We start from the raw sequence: 18750 nt of genomic DNA, 5'->3' as shown, positions 1-18750 counted from the left end.
ACACAATTTATAATTTGATTAAGGAATCATACTGTGTACTTATTCGAAGTGATAAGATGTGTTTAGTTGATACTACATATACACTGCATACATGTTCAGGTGTTCTGTTGTTTACCAGTGTTAACATTTGATGTGAAGAATAATCAACACACCAAAACCAGATGTCTCTAGGCGAAGTGGTTCGTGCAACGTCACGTTATATTGGGAAAGACGTTGATTCCGCCAAAGTATCTTACTGACATATGTGACCACAAGGTGCATGCATACGTAATGATGCGGTTTAAGAGGTTTTTGTTGACCACTTTAAGTGACACAGACTGCTAGAAGCAAGCAACTTATTTGAATAATGTTAATCTCTGGATTAACCATGCTATACGGCCTCTGGATGTGATGCCGTCTGTGGCTAGGATCCCATAAAAAATAGGACAACACGTCTCAGTCTGAGCTCCTCCCCACTACCCCGCTGCGTTCGGTTACGTCTAGCCGGCCCCGCTGTAATCCGCAGCGTAGATATCGTGCTCCGTCTTTCACGGGAGATCACGAACGCCGGAGTACTAGTCTCAACCCAGCACACAGCCATGGCAGAAAACGCCGGCTTGGATAACCACCGTATCAAAAGCTTCAAAAACAAGGGACGCGATGTCGAGGTATGAGAGCATTTGGACAGGGTGGTTTATCAATGATCCCGTGTGCGATTTTACCTTACCCGGCCTTGTCTGACAGTCTCTTGATGAAGCCGTGCTAGTCAACTAACGTTAGCTGGTACCTACCAACCTGCCAATGTTTGCTGTCACTGAGCTTATTTGGAATATCCTCCTCCTCTCCAGTTCGTTGCCATCACTAGCTTTAACGAACGGGTGTGGTTTAAGAAGGCCCATATTCCCTATCGAATAGTTTGAATGTCCGCCGTTTTTTACAGACAACCGAGGCCAACAATTTGACAACAATTTGCAACTATAGGATGGAGGCAATCAGACAGCTTATCATTAACTATGTTACTATTAAGACATCTAACGTTAGCAAGCAGCTACCGGCACCGGTGGCTTTGACTTGACAGCAGGATAACGTCGTTAACGTTTATGTTTACTGATAACCGGCGGAATCCATAGTATAGACGATAACTACCTAGTTTGGCTAATACGCGAATTTGTTTATCATTCTAACTAATTTAACCTATTACCGTTTGACCACGCTAACACACGCCCTGTCTTATAATTAACTTGATAGTTAGCTAACTACTGTAGCTGTTAGCCTCTCTACGATCCTGTAATTACACTGGCTTAGTGTCCCAACGCATGGATCTCCCGGAGCGTAGAGGCTGGCTAGCTAGCTACAGTAGCTGTAAACAGTAGTTAAAAAGCTTAACTACAGGTCAACTTCAACGACGGAGTGTGCATCAAATGTTCGTATACATAGTACAGTTGCTAGTGTACGACATGACGCCGTTGATGTTATTCTGTAGGACTTCAGACTAACGTTAGCGTGAAAAATGCTACCCCCAGCAATGCATCTTATCTACATTGCTCAGGATCTTGTGGCTGAGCTGTCATCAGACTCGTAAGCACAGCTGTCAATGTTTTCGGCGGGTGCTGGTGGTATTATCAAAAACGATGACATGCTGACCTCACTTTTGAATCCATGTCGCAATATCCGCACCCTAATTGCTCCAAGGTTGTTACCGTAAATAAGAACGTGTTCTTAGCATACTTCCCTGGTTACATATCTGTAAAAAACGATTCAGTGGTTAGCTAAAACATCATACATTTACGCCCGCACACACACTATTAGTTATATCTTCATGGTAATAATCGTATGTGCCCAATACTACTGGAATTAGTTTTCTGATTATTAGTGGATTGTTTTGGGGTACCACCAGTAACTATTGGAAATAGACAGACAGACCAACTTGTTTTGAATCCAAGAGCCAACGTGAAAAACACATGGCTACTATGACTGACAGGCAGTCAAGGCCAGATGGGCTATTCCTGTAGTCCTGGGGTACTGTCTTGGGTTCTCCCAGGAGGTACAACCCTATCTGGGGACAGCAGGAGGTAGAAGACCCCAGGTAGCAGAGTTCTGTGTTCCTGCAGTAGTTAAGGCTAAGATCAGTTAATAAAATAATCACCCAACCCCCTCCAGCTTCAGAATGTAGCTCAATGGTTTTTGATATGTTTAAAAATAGGCTACCAAGTAAGAATTCTTGGGTACCAATCTGAATTCTGTAACCATAGTTTGGCTACCAATCTGTTTTCTGTGTTGATTTGGCTCCGCCCAAAGAGCTACAGTCTTGGCAAGGCAACAATGTAGCTTTGTTGAATACAAAAAGTCTAGCTTCCACTCCGTAGTTGGGACGGTTTGGAGGGCAGGGGGGCAAATCGGTCACTGTGGTTTTCCCCAGCTTGTGGTTGACCATAAGTATGGTCCAGATTAAGTTACCCGACCAACATACCAAACCCCAGGATAGTTTGACCCAGTAGGGGCTCACACCATAGCCTCATGGGACATCATGTGAGATGCAACCTGCCTTATGGTTGAACCTTGAGAATGGCCAATTGTCCGTTTCTGCTTTTGCAAAGTCAATCGTGTTTGGACTTGCTCTGGCATGGTGCTGGCATGGTGTCTTCCACCGCTGGCTCAAGACACCGATCAAGTGACGTCAAAAGGCGACGCCAATCCTTTTTACGGCAGACGCTGCACACGGTATAGTACAATGATTTACAGTATCTCACAAACACGAGTACACCCCTCACATTTTTGTAAATATTTGATTATATCTGTTCATGTGACAACACTGAATAAATGACACTTTGCTACAATGTAAAGTAGTGAGTGTACAGCTTGTATAACAGTTTACATTAGCTGTCCCCTCAAAATAACACAACACACAGCCATTAATGTCTAAACCGCTGGCAACAAAATTGAGTACACCCCTAAGTGAAAATGTCCAGATTGGGCCCAAAGTGTCAATACTTTGTGTGGCCACCATTATTTTCCAGTTCTGCCTTAACCCTCATGAGCATGGAGTTCACCAAAGCTTCACAGGTTGCCACTGGAGTCCTCTTCCACAGGTTCAAGACCTTGCGCTCCATCTTCCGTTTGAGGATGCCCCACAGATGCTCAATAGGGTTTAGGTCTGGAGACATGCTTGGCCAGTCCATCACCTTTTCCCTCTGCTTCTTTAGCAAGGCAGTGGTCGTCTTGGAGGTGTGTTTGGGGTCGTTATCATGTTGGAATACTGCCCTGCGGCCCAGTCTCTGAAGGGAGGGGATCATGCTCTGCTTCAGTATGTCAGAGTACATGTTGGCATTCATGGTTCCCTCAATGAACTGTAGCTCCCCTGTGCCGGCAGCACTCATGCAACCCCAGACCATGACACTCCCACCATGCTTGGCTGTAGGGAAGATACATTTGTCTTTGTACTCCTCACCTGGTTGCCGCCACACACGCTTGACACCATCTGAACCAAGTAAGTTAATCTTGGTCTCATCAGACCACAGGACATGGTTCCAGTAATCCATGTCCTTAGTCTGCTTGCCTTCAGCAAACTGTTTGCGGGCTTTCTTGTGCATCATCTTTAGAAGAGGCTTCCTTCTGTGACGACAGCCATGCAGACCAATTTAATGCAGTGTGCGGCGTATGGTCTGAGCACTGACAGGCTGACCCCTACCCCTTCAACTTCTGCAGCAATGCTGGCAGCACTCATATGTCTATTTCCCAAAGACAACCTCTGGATATGACGCTGAGCTTGTGCACTCAACTTCTTTGGTCGACCATGGTGAGGTCTGTTCTGAGTGGAACCTGTCCTGTTAAACTGCTGAATGGTCTTGGCCACCGTGCTGCTGCTCAGTTTCAGGGTCTTGGGCCATCTTTATGTAGAGCAACAATTATTTTCTTCAGATCCTCTTTGCCATGAGGTGCCATGTGGAAGTTCCAGTGACCAGTATGAGGGAGTGTGAGAGCGATAACACCAAATTTAACACACCACCTCCCCATTCACACCTTAGACCTTATAACACTAATGAGTCACATGACACCAGGGAGGGAAAATGGCCAATTTGGACATTTTCACTTCGGGGTGTACTCACTTTTGTTGCCAGCGGTTTAGACATTAATGGCTGTGTGTGTTATTTTGAGGGGACAGACAATTTACACTCACTACTTTACATTGTAGCAAAGTGTCATTTCTGACACTTTGCTGTGTTGTCACAGGAAAAGATATAATCAGATATTAGCAAAAATGTGAGGGGTGTACTCACTTTTGTGAGATACTGTAGGCCAGGGAGTCACGTATGCTAGAATAATGTGGTTGTTTAGTACTCGGTCACTTTTCCTTTCCATGTACTGGTTGCCTAGAACCGAGACATCACCAGGCACTGAGTATTGTCATGGTGATGCTGGACCAGGCCTGTACTAGAACCATATTCAGTTCCTGCTTGTTTCAGGGCCTTTTTGACTTCAGTCCTTTCTTCAGCATGTGAAAGTCATGCTCAGTTGGATTCTGATCAGGTGATTGACTTGGCCAATCAAGAACTTGCTATTCTTTTTTTTTTTTTTTTTACCCTGAAAAACTCCTTGGCAGCGTTTGTAGGGTCATTATCCCTGCTGCATGACCCAGGACTCCCATGAGTTTAGAGGCAAATGGATTAGGGATGTGCATTGGACATGATTTTGTTATTCCAATAACAACTTGATTTTTGTCTGGGAATATTTGCATGTTAGAAATACGTGTTTTTCAAAACTTGGCCGGTGTATTTTTAAACTGAGCAGTGTAGTTCTCTCAATTTCAGCTCAATGGCTGTTTGTGCAAAAAGAGCAACCATGCCGATTGAGGGAAAGCGAGAAGCAGTGGTAGCCACGCTAAACTTGGCAACATAACTTGAAGCCATTATTTATCAACTCTCAGCAGTGTCTTGGGTTGAGAAGCTAGCTAGCTGTTAAACCGTTTAATGCCGGGAATATGTCGGCAACATGCTTGTGTCCGGTAGTAAACTCCCACTTTGTGGGTATTGGATTTGATAGCCTGATGCTTCAAATTCAAAGTCTGCGCTGATTCCTCAGAGCATGGTTTAGCACCCCAGTCAGTGCTTCAATTCTTTGATTATTTATGTTCAAGAAAGGGGGAAGGAGGGCTTCAATATATAACTAATCATATGTCTTCAGCTTGGATCTTGTTTAAACAACTGGGTTACTTCTTGGCAAGTCAGGTGGATTTGAGTGAACTTCTAATGTCATTCTCTGCCCAAGGGGGATTGTCTCTCAGAAGATCTTACAGGTTGGCTGCTCCCATAGGGTTTCAGGATTCATATAATGTGTGTTATATTGGAACAAAAGCCTTCACCAAACCACACCTGCCCCATAATAATCCAGATGTAGGGGTCAGAGGAATGACCTGTGCTGAGAGAACGCCCGCCCTGGTTGGTCACTGGTCAGCGGGGAGCAACCTCACAGCCCCCGGGTCATTGCAGAGTGCATTTTAGCCTGGCTGGACAGCTGTCCATTACATCCAGCCACTGGGGCTCTAGACTGCATGCAGTGCTTCGTTATCAGGCCGGCTAAATAGCTGATGTAGTAAAACTGTTTCACACGTTTCTGCCCTCAGTCAGTGCAGTGTCAAGACAGCTCAGGTGTCCCTCAGCCACGTGGGTGGACCCATCAGGAAAGTTCTGAGGGAAATATCTTTTGGTAGATTAAGACAACTCCTATTGCTGTGGAATTGTTTCATTGTTCCTACAGACCATTTAATTAGAGAGAAGAGAGGGGCTCTGCTTGCGGTTAAGGGGTTGGGGGCTTGTCTTCTTGTGCTCAGCCTCCTCAGTCAGGCACTTGACCAGATCAGACCAAAGGCTGGGAAAACACGACTGCCCATGTGATGTAAGAGGCTATTTAGGATGGCAATATGAACCACAGAGCACAGTCACAAGATCTGGGACCAGCGCTAACAGTCATGAGTGGACTAAAAACACATGGGGGTCCACCTGGGTGTCTGGTACATTCTGCTGCCAGTCTGCAGCTTATTTATTTGTTCCTAGTCTCTTCGTAGTGCGTTATGAGGTATTGGTCAAAGCAGGAAAATACTACAACTCATACGCACAGTCAAATGTATTAAACATGCATATTTGATGCTTCTTCTAAATTCCATGAATTAGTCCAGTGACATGCTAAGAATGGGTTTCTGTTATCAGTTGATGATTGGACGTCTCGTCTGTCTGTGTTCTTGTTTTCCAGACCATGAGGAGGCATCGGAACGACGTGACCGTTGAGCTGAGGAAGGTAAGAGAAGCCTTTTAATTCATGGCTTTGTTGCCCACATTTCTGTTCACTACTAAACAAGCACAAGAGTGTTGCCCAAATTTATGTTCACTACTAAACAAGCACAAGAGTGTTGCCCAAATTTATGTTCACTACTAAACAAGCACAAGAGTGTTGCCCAAATTTATGTTCACTACTAAACAAGCACAAGAGTGTTACCCAAATTTCTGTTCACTACTAAACAAGCACAAGAGTGTTGCCCAAATTTCTGTTCACTACTAAACAAGCACAAGAGTGTTGCCCAAATTTCTGTTCACTATTAAACAAGCACAAGAGTGTTGCCCAAATTTCTGTTCACTATTAAACAAGCACAAGAGTGTTGCCCAAATGTCTGTTCACTATTAAACAAGCACAAGAGTGTTGCCCAAATTTCTGTTCACTATTAAACAAGCACAAGAGTGTTGCCCAAATTTCTGTTCACTATTAAACAAGCACAAGAGTGTTGCCCAAATTTCTGTTCACTACTAAACAAGCACAAGAGTGTTGCTCAAAACAAATATGAAAACTGGTGGGGCAGAAAATAAAGGGTTCTGGAAAAGCATTTAGAGGAAGCTGACCTGTAGCTAATCAAAATACCCACTGAATGGGCTCCAGGAAATGCATATATGGAAACACACTCTACTTTAGGTGAAGAGTAAAATCGAGTGAAGCAAAAGGCATCAGAAAACAAAATGAGTTTGAAGTCACAAAATATGAGAGCAACTACTTTGGTCTGATGACACGCTGTCCTTAAATACCATGGGTATCCAGGCTAACTAGGTAACCAGCACAGTAAAAGGACATCCGGGCTAACGAGGTAACCAGCACAGTAGAAGGACATCCAGGCTAACTAGGTAACCAGCACAGTAGAAGGACATCCAGGCTAACTAGGTAACCAGCACAGTAAAAGGACATCCAGGCTAACTAGGTAACCAGCACAGTAAAAGGACATCCAGGCTAACGAGGTAACCAGCACAGTTAAAGGACATCCAGGCTAACGAGGTAACCAGCACAGTAAAAGGACATCCAGGCTAACTAGGTAACCAGCACAGTAGAAGGACATCCAGGCTAACGAGGTAACCAGCACAGTTAAAGGACATCCAGGCTAACGAGGTAACCAGCACAGTAAAAGGACATTCAGGCTAACTAGGTAACCAGCACAGTAAAAGGACATCCAGGCTAACTAGGTAACCAGCACAGTAAAAGGACATCCAGGCTAACTAGGTAACCAGCACAGTAGAAGGACATCCAGGCTAACGAGGTAACCAGCACAGTTAAAGGACATCCAGGCTAACGAGGTAACCAGCACAGTTAAAGGACATCCAGGCTAACGAGGTAACCAGGACATGTGACATTGCTAGTTATGATGCTTTTTGGCCACCCACTAGGAACTTGTACATTTCCTCATATGTAAACATTTCAATTGCTCGTTCAAGCCACTCCACAGTTTACTGCACCGTGTTGACTTAAGTGATGATCAGTAACAGCCAAGGCCAGCATCTGGAGACAGGAACCTGGATTAGCTAGCATTCCATTGGGTTTAGCAGAGATTAAAAAGAATATCCAGCTGTAATCTATCGTGAGACACTTGCTCTGCTGGCTCGTTGGATTTGGATGTCTAATCTGAAACCTGACACAGAGAATCCAGACAGCCAATTAGTGTGACAGTCATGCTGCTGCTTTTCTTTCACCTTTGCCTCCTAGCGTGAGATGGCAGGTGTCTCTGTCACTCACTTCTGAGAGTCAAATGGACAAATTGACCCTTTTTTCGCCCCCTAGCATTAGTGCTTTACTGATACACTAAAGGTTTCAGGTTGGGTTACTTCCTCATTGACTCCGTGATCTCTCCACCTCTTCCCAAATTCCCACTCCACCCTCATGTAGGCTTTCACACACTCCTTGCTCTTTCTACTTCACATCTTTTTTTAATTTCTCTGACATTAAAACAATACCCTAAGCAAGGGATTTGAAAAAAAACATATAGTTTTGATGAACTGTGTCTGTTGGTTGAGAGATCGAGAGATGGAAAAGAGTGAAATCTGGAAGTGGGGGGCGTTAGGATGGCTGGGGTGGGTGGGTTTGGTGGGTTAGGATGAGTGGGTTTGGTGGGTTAGGATGATTCGGGTGGGTGGGTTTGATGTGTTAGGATGAGTGGGTTTGGTGGGTTAGGATGGGTTGGTGGGTTAGGATGAGTAGGGTGGGTGGGTTTGGTGTGTTAGGATGAGTGGGGTGGGTGGGTTTGGTGGGTTAGGATGGGTGGGTGGGTTAGGATGTGTGGGGTGGGTGGGTTTGGTGGGTTAGGATGGGTGGGTTTGGTGGGTTAGGATGATTGGGGTGGGTGGGTTTGGTGGGTTAGGAAGTGTGGGGTGGGTGGGTTTGGTGGGTTAGGATGAGTGGGTTTGGTGGGTTAGGATGAGTGGGTTTGGTGGGTTAGGATGAGTGGGTTTGGTGGGTTAGGATGGGTGGGGTGGGTGGGTTTGGTGGGTTAGGATGATTGGGGTGGGTGGGTTTGGTGGGTTAGGACGAGTGGGGTGGGTGGGTTTGGTGGGTTAGGATGAGTAGGGTGGGTGGGTTTGGTGTGTTAGGATGAGTGGGGTGGGTGGGTTTGGTGGGTTAGGATGGGTGGGTGGGTTAGGATGTGTGGGGTGGGTGGGTTTGGTGGGTTAGGATGGGTGGGTTTGGTGGGTTAGGATGATTGGGGTGGGTGGGTTTGGTGGGTTAGGATGTGTGGGGTGGGTGGGTTTGATGTGTTAGGATGAGTGGGGTTTGGTGGGTTAGGATGGGTGGGTGGGTGGGTTTGGTGTGTTAGGATGAGTGGAGTGGGTGGGTTTGGTGGGTTAGGATGAGTGGGTTTGGTGGGTTAGGATGAGTGGGGTGGGTGGGTTTGGTGGGTTAGGATGGGTGGGTGGGTTAGGATGTGTGGGGTGGGTGGGTTTGGTGGGTTAGGATGGGTGGGTTTGGTGGGTTAGGATGATTGGGGTGGGTGGGTTTGGTGGGTTAGGATGTGTGGGGTGGGTGGGTTTGATGTGTTAGGATGAGTGGGGTTTGGTGGGTTAGGATGGGTGGGTGGGTGGGTTTGGTGTGTTAGGATGAGTGGAGTGGGTGGGTTTGGTGGGGGGTGGGTGGGTTTGGTGGGTTAGGATGAGTAGGGTGGGTGGGTTTGGTGTGTTAGGATGAGTGGGGTGGGTGGGTTTGGTGGGTTAGGATGGGTGGGTGGGTTAGGATGTGTGGGGTGGGTGGGTTTGGTGGGTTAGGATGGGTGGGTTTGGTGGGTTAGGATGATTGGGTTGGGTGGGTTAGGTGGGGTTAGGATGTGTGGGGTGGGTGGGTTTGGTGGGTTAGGATGAGTGGGTTTGGTGGGTTAGGATGAGTGGGTTTGGTGGGTTAGGATGAGTGGGTTTGGTGGGTTAGGATGATTGGGGTGGGTGGGTTTGGTGGGTTAGGACGAGTGGGGTGGGTGGGTTTGGTGTGTTAGGAGGGGTGGGTGATGTAGGGTGATTGTGTGAAAGGCGTGACGGGCTATGTTGAGATTGCCAGGGTTTTGTCTCTACATTCCAGTGTGGCAGAGTAGAGGACCGCACAGGGTTAGTTAGTCATCAGCAGACAGTGACGCACTGTTCCACACTGCAGAGCACATTGGAATGTAGGCCAAGGGAATCTCCTCCCTCCCTCCACTCACTCACGTGCTATGTGTCTGTGTTTTTCCTGCTTCACTGTGTGTGTGTGTACAAAGTAGGATGTTCCCATGTTGACACAGGATGTGTTTCTTGTCCCACACTGACCCGGTAAATCTCTGGGTGGACCAACTATGGTACAAGAGATGACACACACTTCAGGGGCGTGAGGTCAGCTTATGTTAGGATGTTGTTCATCAGGTGATTTATTATTGAACTCTTTCTTTGTCCTCTTCGCTGTCGTCTTCAGAACAAACGAGACGAGCATCTACTGAAGAAGAGGAACGTTCCTCACCAGGAGAGCCTGGAAGACTCTGACCTTGACTCTGACTCCAAAGGGGTGCGTGTGTGTCTGTGTGCACATGCATGTGATCTCCAGCACCCGATTACCGACGGGGGCTGTTGGTCTGTGATTACTGACGGGGGCTGTTGGTCTGTGTCACTGCTGCTCTCCTTGTTCAGCTTTGGTCTTTGTTCTGATGTTGTCCCTCTTTGTGTTTACAGCAAAATGTCACGCTAGAGGCCATCTTACAGGTAAGGGTCAACTTTGTCTACAAACATTTGGTCTACATCAAAAGAAAAAACTCCATCTCTCGTCGACAAACCCCCCCCCCCCCCCCCCCCCCCCATCTCATTTCTGAGAGTGTGTTGCTGTAACGTGTTCTGTTGTTTTCTCTCTGTCGCTGAAGAACGCCACCAGTGATGATGCTGTGGTCCAGCTCAGTGCTGTTCAGGCCGCTAGGTATGTGTGTGCGCCTGTGTGTGCGCCTGTGTGTGTGCCCGTGTGTGCCCGTGTGTGTGTGTGTGTGTGAGTGTGTGTGAGTGTGTGTGAGTGTGTGTGAGTGTGTGTGAGTGTGTGTGAGTGTGTGTGTGTGTGTGTGTGAGTGTGCCCGTGTGAGTGTGTGTGTGTGCTTTGTGTCCATTTTCAAGTGCTTTATTCCATCATTGTAACTTGGAATGTTTTTGTGTTGGTCAGGAAACTCCTCTCCAGTGACAGAAACCCTCCCATCGATGACCTGATAAAGTCTGGAATCCTGCCCATCCTGGTCAAATGTCTGGAGCGAGATGACAAGTGGGTCTACTGATACTCAGGCCAGACACCTCCCTGCCCTGCCTGATTGGAGGACGGGACTGGGGGCTGCCGCTGGGGGGGGGGTGGCTGGGTCTGCTGTGGGTCTGGAGGGGGGCTGTCGAGTTCATGACGCAGAAGTTCTGTCTGTCTATGTTCTTCTGTCCCTCTGCCTCTCTGTCTGTCTCTCTGTTTGTTCGTGAGTATATTTTTTTTCAACTCAAATGAAAAGGCATTCCTTTCCTCTGGAGTTTCCCCATTCCCAGGACCTTGTTGTTTTCAGGGCAACACACACACACACACACACCCACCCCTGAGACAGATAAACACAACCAGGACAGAGGTGAGGGTGGGGTTGTCTGGGTTGGAGGGTTGCCGTAGTGATGCAATGTGGATGCAGAGCTGTCATAGCAACAACCACTGCAGTCAGAAACAGTCACATTCTTGAAGTGTATCAGGCTCAATGATCAAACCGCTTTAGTTTGCGTGTGCGTGTGTGCGTGCGTGTGTGCGTGCGTGTGTGTGGTCAACAGAGAACGGTTTGGATTAGTGGGAGGGCTCATTGTTTCTGTCTTCTTCAGTCCGTCCCTCCAGTTCGAGGCAGCCTGGGCCCTGACAAACATAGCATCTGGAACGTCACAGCAGACCCAGGCTGTGGTCAAATCCAGTGAGTCTACAGGCTGCTTCTGATGTGCTACTTATTTACCTTCATATATTTTTTCAGGGATGTTCAACTTTTCACATAGATAATGAAGAGTGGGCTGCAGCAGTTCACCCTGGAGTCAGTCAGCTGCTTGCTAGACCAGCCTAGGGCACTGACCGGTCAATTCTAACTGTGTGTGTGTGTGTGTGTGTGTGTGTGTGTGTGTGTGTGTGTGTGTGTGTAGATGCGGTTCCTCTGTTCTTGCGGCTCCTCCACTCTCCCCATCAGAATGTGTGTGAACAGGCGGTTTGGGCGCTCGGCAACATCATAGGTGAGAATTACGTCCTCAACATTCTATTTGTGTGTCTGGAATCTGGAATAAGTGAACCAACCAAGTGACTCTGACCCTTGACCTGTGACGCTCCTCCCCCAGGGGACGGACCACAGTGCAGAGATTACGTCATCTCCCTGGGCGTGGTCAAGCCTCTGCTGTCCTTCATTAACCCCTCCATCCCCATTACCTTCCTCCGCAACGTCACCTGGGTGATCGTCAACCTCTGCCGCAACAAGGACCCACCCCCCCCCATGGAGACTGTGCAGGAGGTCTGTCTGTCTGTCTGTCTGCCTGTCTGTGTGTGTCTGCCTGTCTGTCTGTGTGTGTCTGCCTGCCTGCCTGTCTGTGTGTCTGCCTGCCTGCCTGTCTGTGTGTCTGCCTGCCTGCCTGTCTGTGTGTCTGCCTGCCTGCCTGTCTGTGTGTCTGCCTGCCTGTCTGTGTGTCTGCCTGCCTGTCTGTGTGTCTGCCTGCCTGTCTGTGTGTCTGCCTGCCTGCCTGTCTGTCTGCCTGTCTGTGTCTGCCTGCCTGTCTGTCTGTGTGTGTCTGCCTGTCTGTGTGTCTGCCTGTCTGTCTGTCAGCCTGCCTGCCTGTCTGTGTGTCTGCCTGTCTGTGTGTCTGTCTGCCTGCCTGTCTGTCTGTGTGTGTCTGCCTGCCTGTCTGTCTGTGTGTCTGTCTCTGCCTGCCTGAATGTCTCTGCCTGCCTGCCTGTCTGCCTGTGCGCAACTGTTTTTCTGTAGTGTCTGTGAGATCATTGACTGGCAATCAAATATGAATTTGACGTCATCGTTAATCAAGGTTATTGATCAACGCTTTTAAAAGAGTGGGTATGTGCTCTTTAGAGAGTTCAGGAATCTCATACTGATGTACTTTGGTTACTTATCTGATGTGCCTTGACTAATATGGGACAGTTAACATTTTGAGTTCCACAACAGTCATGTTTCAGTGTGTTATGTGCCATTTTAGCTTCTGTCTGGCAATTGTTTTCTTGGCTCCTTATCGTGGACCTTTGCTACTTTCAGGCAGTATACGTGTTCACAAACGAAGCCAAGCCCTGCCTCGCCACAGGTGATTGGCTAAAGATTGTCTGGAGCAGGATTGGCTGCATTGTCGCTACCTGTGTCAAATCTTCCAAGGAAAATATCCTACATACTACACTTTGAAATGAATAGTACCTGATGTAAAATATCAGAAGCATATAATGCATATGCCAGCGGAGGGCCCCTGCCTCTACCCCAGAGACCTAGGGGGGCAATTTTCTGCCTCTGAATGCCAGTGCCTCAGATTTATATTCCTCAGGTTTTCGTAGCATCATGCTGCATGTTTGGACCAGATTGATTAAATGAACCAAATTGGTTCTCCACTTTTGCATCAATTTGTAGAGCGGGACAGGCCACGCAACCTCACTGGACTCATGATTCCCATTTCTCTCTTTCTCTTTTTGTCTTTTTCTTCTTTCCACCAGATTCTCCCTGCATTGTGTGTTCTAATATACCACACAGACATCAATGTAAGTATGAGTGTGTGTAATTCCCACAGCCTTGGTGTATGATGTCCTTATCAGTCTGAGATCAGCGGTTCCAGTCAAAGTCTCCGTGTGTGTAGATACTAGTGGACACCGTCTGGGCCCTGTCCTATCTGACCGACGGTGGGAATGAACAGATCCAGATGGTCATAGACTCTGGCGTGGTTCCCTTCCTGGTCCCCCTGCTTAGCCACCAGGAGGTCAAAGTTCAGGTAAGTGGGGGCATATAATTGCGTGTTAACCGGTAACATGACGCAGAGTTTGACTTTGACGCTGTCGTCATGTCCTGCAGACGGCGGCTCTGAGAGCGCTGGGGAACATTGTGACGGGGACAGACGAACAGACTCAGGTGGTGCTCAACTGTGATGTCCTCTCGCACTTCCCCAACCTGCTCACGCACCCCAAGGAGAAGATCAACAAGGTAACACACACCCTTCCCAGCAGATGAGAAGGGACTGAGGTTGGCGGGGGAAGCCGGGCCGTTAACGCCATTACTGTCTGTGGTTGTTTCCTCCCAGGAAGCAGTGTGGTTTCTGTCCAATATCACGGCAGGGAACCAACAACAGGTCCAGGCGGTTATTGATGCAGGCCTCATCCCATTGATCATCCACCAACTGGCCAAGGTGAGCAAACACACAGGTGTGGCCGAATTCCCATCATCGAGGTGTGGAGACGGTAGTCCTGTCTGTAGATGGTGTCTGTGCTGATGACTGGCAGGCTGTCTGTCTGTAGATGGTGTCTGTGCTGATGACTGGCAGGCTGTCTGTCTGTAGATGGTGTCTGTGCTGATGACTGGCAGGCTGTCTGTCTGTAGATGGTGTCTGTGCTGATGACTGGCAGTCTGTCTGTCTGTAGATGGTGTCTGTGCTGATGACTGGCAGGCTGTCTGTCTGTAGATGGTGTCTGTGCTGATGACTGCCTGTCTGTCTGTTTGTAGGGGGATTTTGGCACTCAGAAGGAGGCAGCCTGGGCCATCAGCAACCTCACTATCAGTGGCAGGAAAGACCAGGTGGGTCTGTTTTTATACATACACATACGCGCGCACACACAGAACAGCCTTGATATTGCGAAGACGTTTGCCATACCAGGGGCTCTGGCAGGATGTGGCGTAGCGACACAGTGCTGAACGTGACCAGGCTGTGCTGATGTGTTTGTGTAGGTGGAGTACCTGGTGCAGCAGAATGTGGTGCCTCCGTTCTGCACTCTGCTGTCAGTGAAGGACTCCCAGGTGGTCCAGGTGGTCTTGGATGGACTCAAGAACGTACTCATCATGGCTGGAGACGAGGCCAGCACCATCGCTGAGATCATAGAGGAGTGTGGAGGTCTGTCTGTGCGTGTCTGTCTGTGCGTGTGTCTTTGTGACTTGTAACTTCTGATGTAGAAAGGATGTATATCATAATTTTGATTGATCTGTTTGTCTGTGGTTCTCTGTGCGTGTGCGCGTGTGCGCGTGTGCGCATCTTGTGCTCAGCGCTGAAGGTGTGTCTGACCTCTGTTCTCAGGTCTAGAAAAGATTGAGAACCTTCAGCAACACGAGAATGAGGACATCTACAAACTGGCCTTTGAGATCATTGACCAGTACTTTTCAGGCGATGATGTGAGTTACAAAAAAGAAACACTGATTTTTAAGTTACTACTTATAGTATTTCATCTTTTTTATTTCAGTGGCTTAAATTAGACTGATGGATTTTGTTACCTAGAGCTTATTAAATGATAATATCCAGGTCAGAGAGGCACCATTAGGAGAATACTTTACTGATTCCAGTGGTCAATATTCATATACCCCAATCTGATACCAGTGGTCCATATTCATATACCCCAGTTTGATGCCAGTGTTTCATGTACCTGCGTACCCCTGACAAAATTCATTAAAATGTTTGCTTCTGATGATGCTTCTAATTTCACTCACAAAAATAAGTCTGATAGTATCTGTTAATTGCATGATAATAAATACATTCTCTTTCTGTAATTGTACATTATATGATGCCTGGATATACATTTAATAAATAAAACTGCAACAGAGAGTAAATAAATTAGGATACATATAAAAAACTATTATAAAAAGAACTGGAGCATGCTGGATGTCTATTCAGATGAAAGCAAAATGAAATGTCACAATTTAAAGCAGCCAGCCAATACCAAGTATCTGTGCGTCCCCACTTCAGTACAATATGCCAATATTTATTTTAATTCATATTTGCATATTTGGTCATTGTAATTCATGCCCGTCTCTCTACAGACAAATCAATATTGCATCCTCCTTTTCCTTCGTTCCAGATCGACGAGGATCCCAGCTTGATTCCTGAAGCCACTCAAGGAGGGACTTTCAACTTTGACCCCGCCACAAACCTGCAGACGAAGGAGTTCAAGTTCTAGGAGTCAGTCTTGAGCTGCACCGGTCAACCCCACCCAGACATTCATCCATCTCTCTCCTCCAACCAGGCAACCTTCTGCAGATGGGTGGAGTCCACCTACCATCACTATCCCCTTCAACACGGTCACCCAGCACCACTGCAATATTTCACTTCTGAAGAGTCCCTGAAAACACTCAACCTGGCAACTCGACCCCTGCGTTTCCTGGTACTTCGTCCAGGACCAATCTAGGGAGGGGATTCGGGGAGTCGTAGTCAATGCTGTCAAATGTCACTCAAAAATAACAAGGAACGAGGGAAGGAAGAAAGAAGAAGCCTTTGCGGCAATATTTTTGAATTGCCAAATGTCACTACACACTCACACAGGCACAAAAACAAACAGTTGAACACTGACACTTGGAAAGAATTAGCGCATACTTGATTTAGATGCCATTATACCACAGATGGAGAAAGGACGCTGTTGTTTGTTTGCGGTTTATTTATTTTTCTTTACTCATGGATTGTCTCCTGGTTTCTCATTCACCCACTTTGTTATGGACACAGTCACTCTTCTGTTCTCTGGTGATGTCTGAGTGTCTCAGTGCCCCTTGAAGATTTTCCCCCAGAACCAAGCCATGATTTCCCTCAGGCTTTAGCCAGGAAGATTTTGTGGCTGACTGACAGACTTGATATGTCACAAAAATGAAATACTTTTTTCTTTTATACTTCTCACATTTACATTTTTTTTAATTTGTATTAAATGACACCATACAACTGGTTCAAGAGGAAATATACAATTTGTTTTGCAATTTTGCTCTAATTCAGGGGAGAGCAAAATCGAAAAGGTAAATTTTTCACAGATCCGGGAAGCCAAGCTTTGCGGGAAAACCACCTCTGGGTGTTGGGACGGAACATCGACACCGTAACCCTGTTTCCCAGAGGACCATATATCCTGCTGCAAAAGTGATGTCACGTCCTGTGGAGCTGGTAGTGATGTCACTGTTGGGTTCTCCCTCAGAAGAGCTCACATGTAGACTCACTTGAACACTTCAACACCAGAAAAACTCAAACAACCTGTTTTTGGCAATCAAATCTGGGATTTTTGTTTCTCTTTAGCATATAAAAAAAAAAAGAAAGAAGCTTAGTTTGGCTTTTTCTGGTCCAAACTGTGTTGGAGCTTCCATGTTCGCAATTTTGACTTTTTAGTTTTTATCTTCAGTCTTATGCACCTGTCTTTGAGGTCCAGTGTTTTTGCCCTCTTCCTGTGGAAATGGAGAGATCCTCAGGCTGAAGACAGAACTAAGGGAGAATAGAAAAAAAACTTTGACCTATACAGAACTTTACAAAATGTTTTAGCTCCTTTTTCTGATGAGGTCATCACCAATCTAAATAATTGTACAAAAGAAATGTCTCTCTTAAATTAGTCTCTTGAATATATAAAATATATTTCCATAACGCCTGTACAAAGCTGCTGCAGTTGACAAGCCTATTGAGACAGACCTGAAAACTTACTGTCAGATGTTTTGGGAGGTCATTGGTCTGTTGTCATTTTTGATTTTAGTTTTATCTTAATTTTTAACATTAATGTGTATTGTGATGAATTGGAGAACAGACTTGTCCAGCTGTAGGGGCTTACTGTCCTACCTTACCAGGTCATGTCCAGGAGGACAACCTGAACAGTACCAGGTCATGTCCAGGAGGTCAGCCTGAACCGTTTCTCAGTTGTGGCTTGTTCAAATAGCAGACAACAAACGCTGGTGTTTTCAGTGCAAACTTGGCCGCGGTAGCGTTTCTAGTTGAGGTCTCACCTTGGAAGGGGAGAGTCATTCAGTCGCCAATGTAGTTTAGAAGCCACTCCTGTGCTAGCACCAGGTACATCCTCTGTTACAGCTGTAGGTTTGAACCAGCCTTTGTGCTACTAACTGCTGTTAGACAGTTGGGAGGGGGGGTTAAAGCAGCCCTGTCTTGTTTTGGGACTAGTTGTTTATTATGGATTTACTTTAGAGGGGCTGTTCAGTCAGGCCGTGTAGGAAGATCGAGCCACTTTAAAGAATTACAATTTCTTTGCCTTGTATTGCAAAACGATACAAGCTTATGTTTGTTGCAAGATTTTTACTTGCGTGAGAAAAGTTGTTTTAAATAAGAGAATAGAGAGTGTAGCAACAGACAGCGTTTTGGCCTCTGTTTATCTTTTTATAAATTTTAGATTTGAATTCTTCTCTTTAAGGTGGCTCACTGATGCTTTCAACTCTTGTGCAAATTAAAGACGAGAATGAGTTGAAATTCATTGTGCCTTTTGTTTTTCATTTACACAAAGATAAAGTTATTGCTCTCGGAAAGGCAAACAACTGCTAATGGAAAAAGAACCAAAAGTCTAGAAGCTGTTGAAGCATCGGAAATGTGGGGCATCTGATTTATTCTTTATTGCTGGAGTTTGTCCCGGGATTGATCAATGCTGCTCTCTGTTGTAGAGGGCAAATGTTCTACTCTCATTTAAATATATATTATATATTTATAAGGCTGAGCATTGTAACCCGTTATGACATCACAGTGCTACCCTGTATCCCGTACTTAACCAGTAACACACCATAAACTCATCTACGCCACATTCTGCTAATAAATCAGGGGATAATGATGACGACATCACTTCCTCCCATCTCGCCCTCAGGACATGGTCTCTGTATTACTGATCCTAACCAAAATAAACTTGCTGTTAGCCGTTGGAAACTCACTGCTGCAAGCGTTCTGATTGGGTACTTTAATGGTGAGGGGGGGTGGGGGTGTGTGTTGGGGGGTAGAGGGAATGTCTGAAAGAAGGGATGAAGTGCAGCTGTGGTACTTCCAGAAGTTTACTGGACAAATATGCATA

General features: G+C 46.5%; 1 protein-coding gene across 2 annotated transcripts; it reads left to right on the top strand.

The window, feature by feature from the left end:
• The first annotated feature begins 375 nt into the window (after positions 1–375).
• On the top strand, positions 376–18612 carry LOC105016625 (importin subunit alpha-4). Of its 2 annotated transcripts, none has more exons than XM_010880580.5 (17): positions 376–647; positions 6226–6270; positions 10213–10302; positions 10467–10496; positions 10652–10704; positions 10939–11034; positions 11613–11698; positions 11919–12005; positions 12108–12277; positions 13471–13515; positions 13611–13742; positions 13823–13951; positions 14049–14153; positions 14468–14539; positions 14690–14852; positions 15033–15127; positions 15808–18612. In XM_010880580.5, exons 1-17 carry the CDS (start codon positions 579–581, stop codon positions 15904–15906), a joined length of 1566 nt encoding a protein of 521 aa, XP_010878882.3. In that variant the 5' UTR covers positions 376–578; the 3' UTR covers positions 15907–18612. The 2 variants fall into 2 exon arrangements, with proteins under 2 accessions (XP_010878882.3, XP_010878883.3); XM_010880581.4 differs by lacking the exon at positions 376–647 and adding an exon at positions 6028–6051.
• The last annotated feature ends 138 nt before the right edge of the window (positions 18613–18750 follow it).

The sequence above is a fragment of the Esox lucius genome, chromosome 16 (assembly GCF_011004845.1).
Source record: "Esox lucius isolate fEsoLuc1 chromosome 16, fEsoLuc1.pri, whole genome shotgun sequence".
Lineage (NCBI taxonomy): Eukaryota > Metazoa > Chordata > Actinopteri > Esociformes > Esocidae > Esox > Esox lucius.
This window is presented reverse-complemented; position numbering and strand designations above follow the sequence as displayed.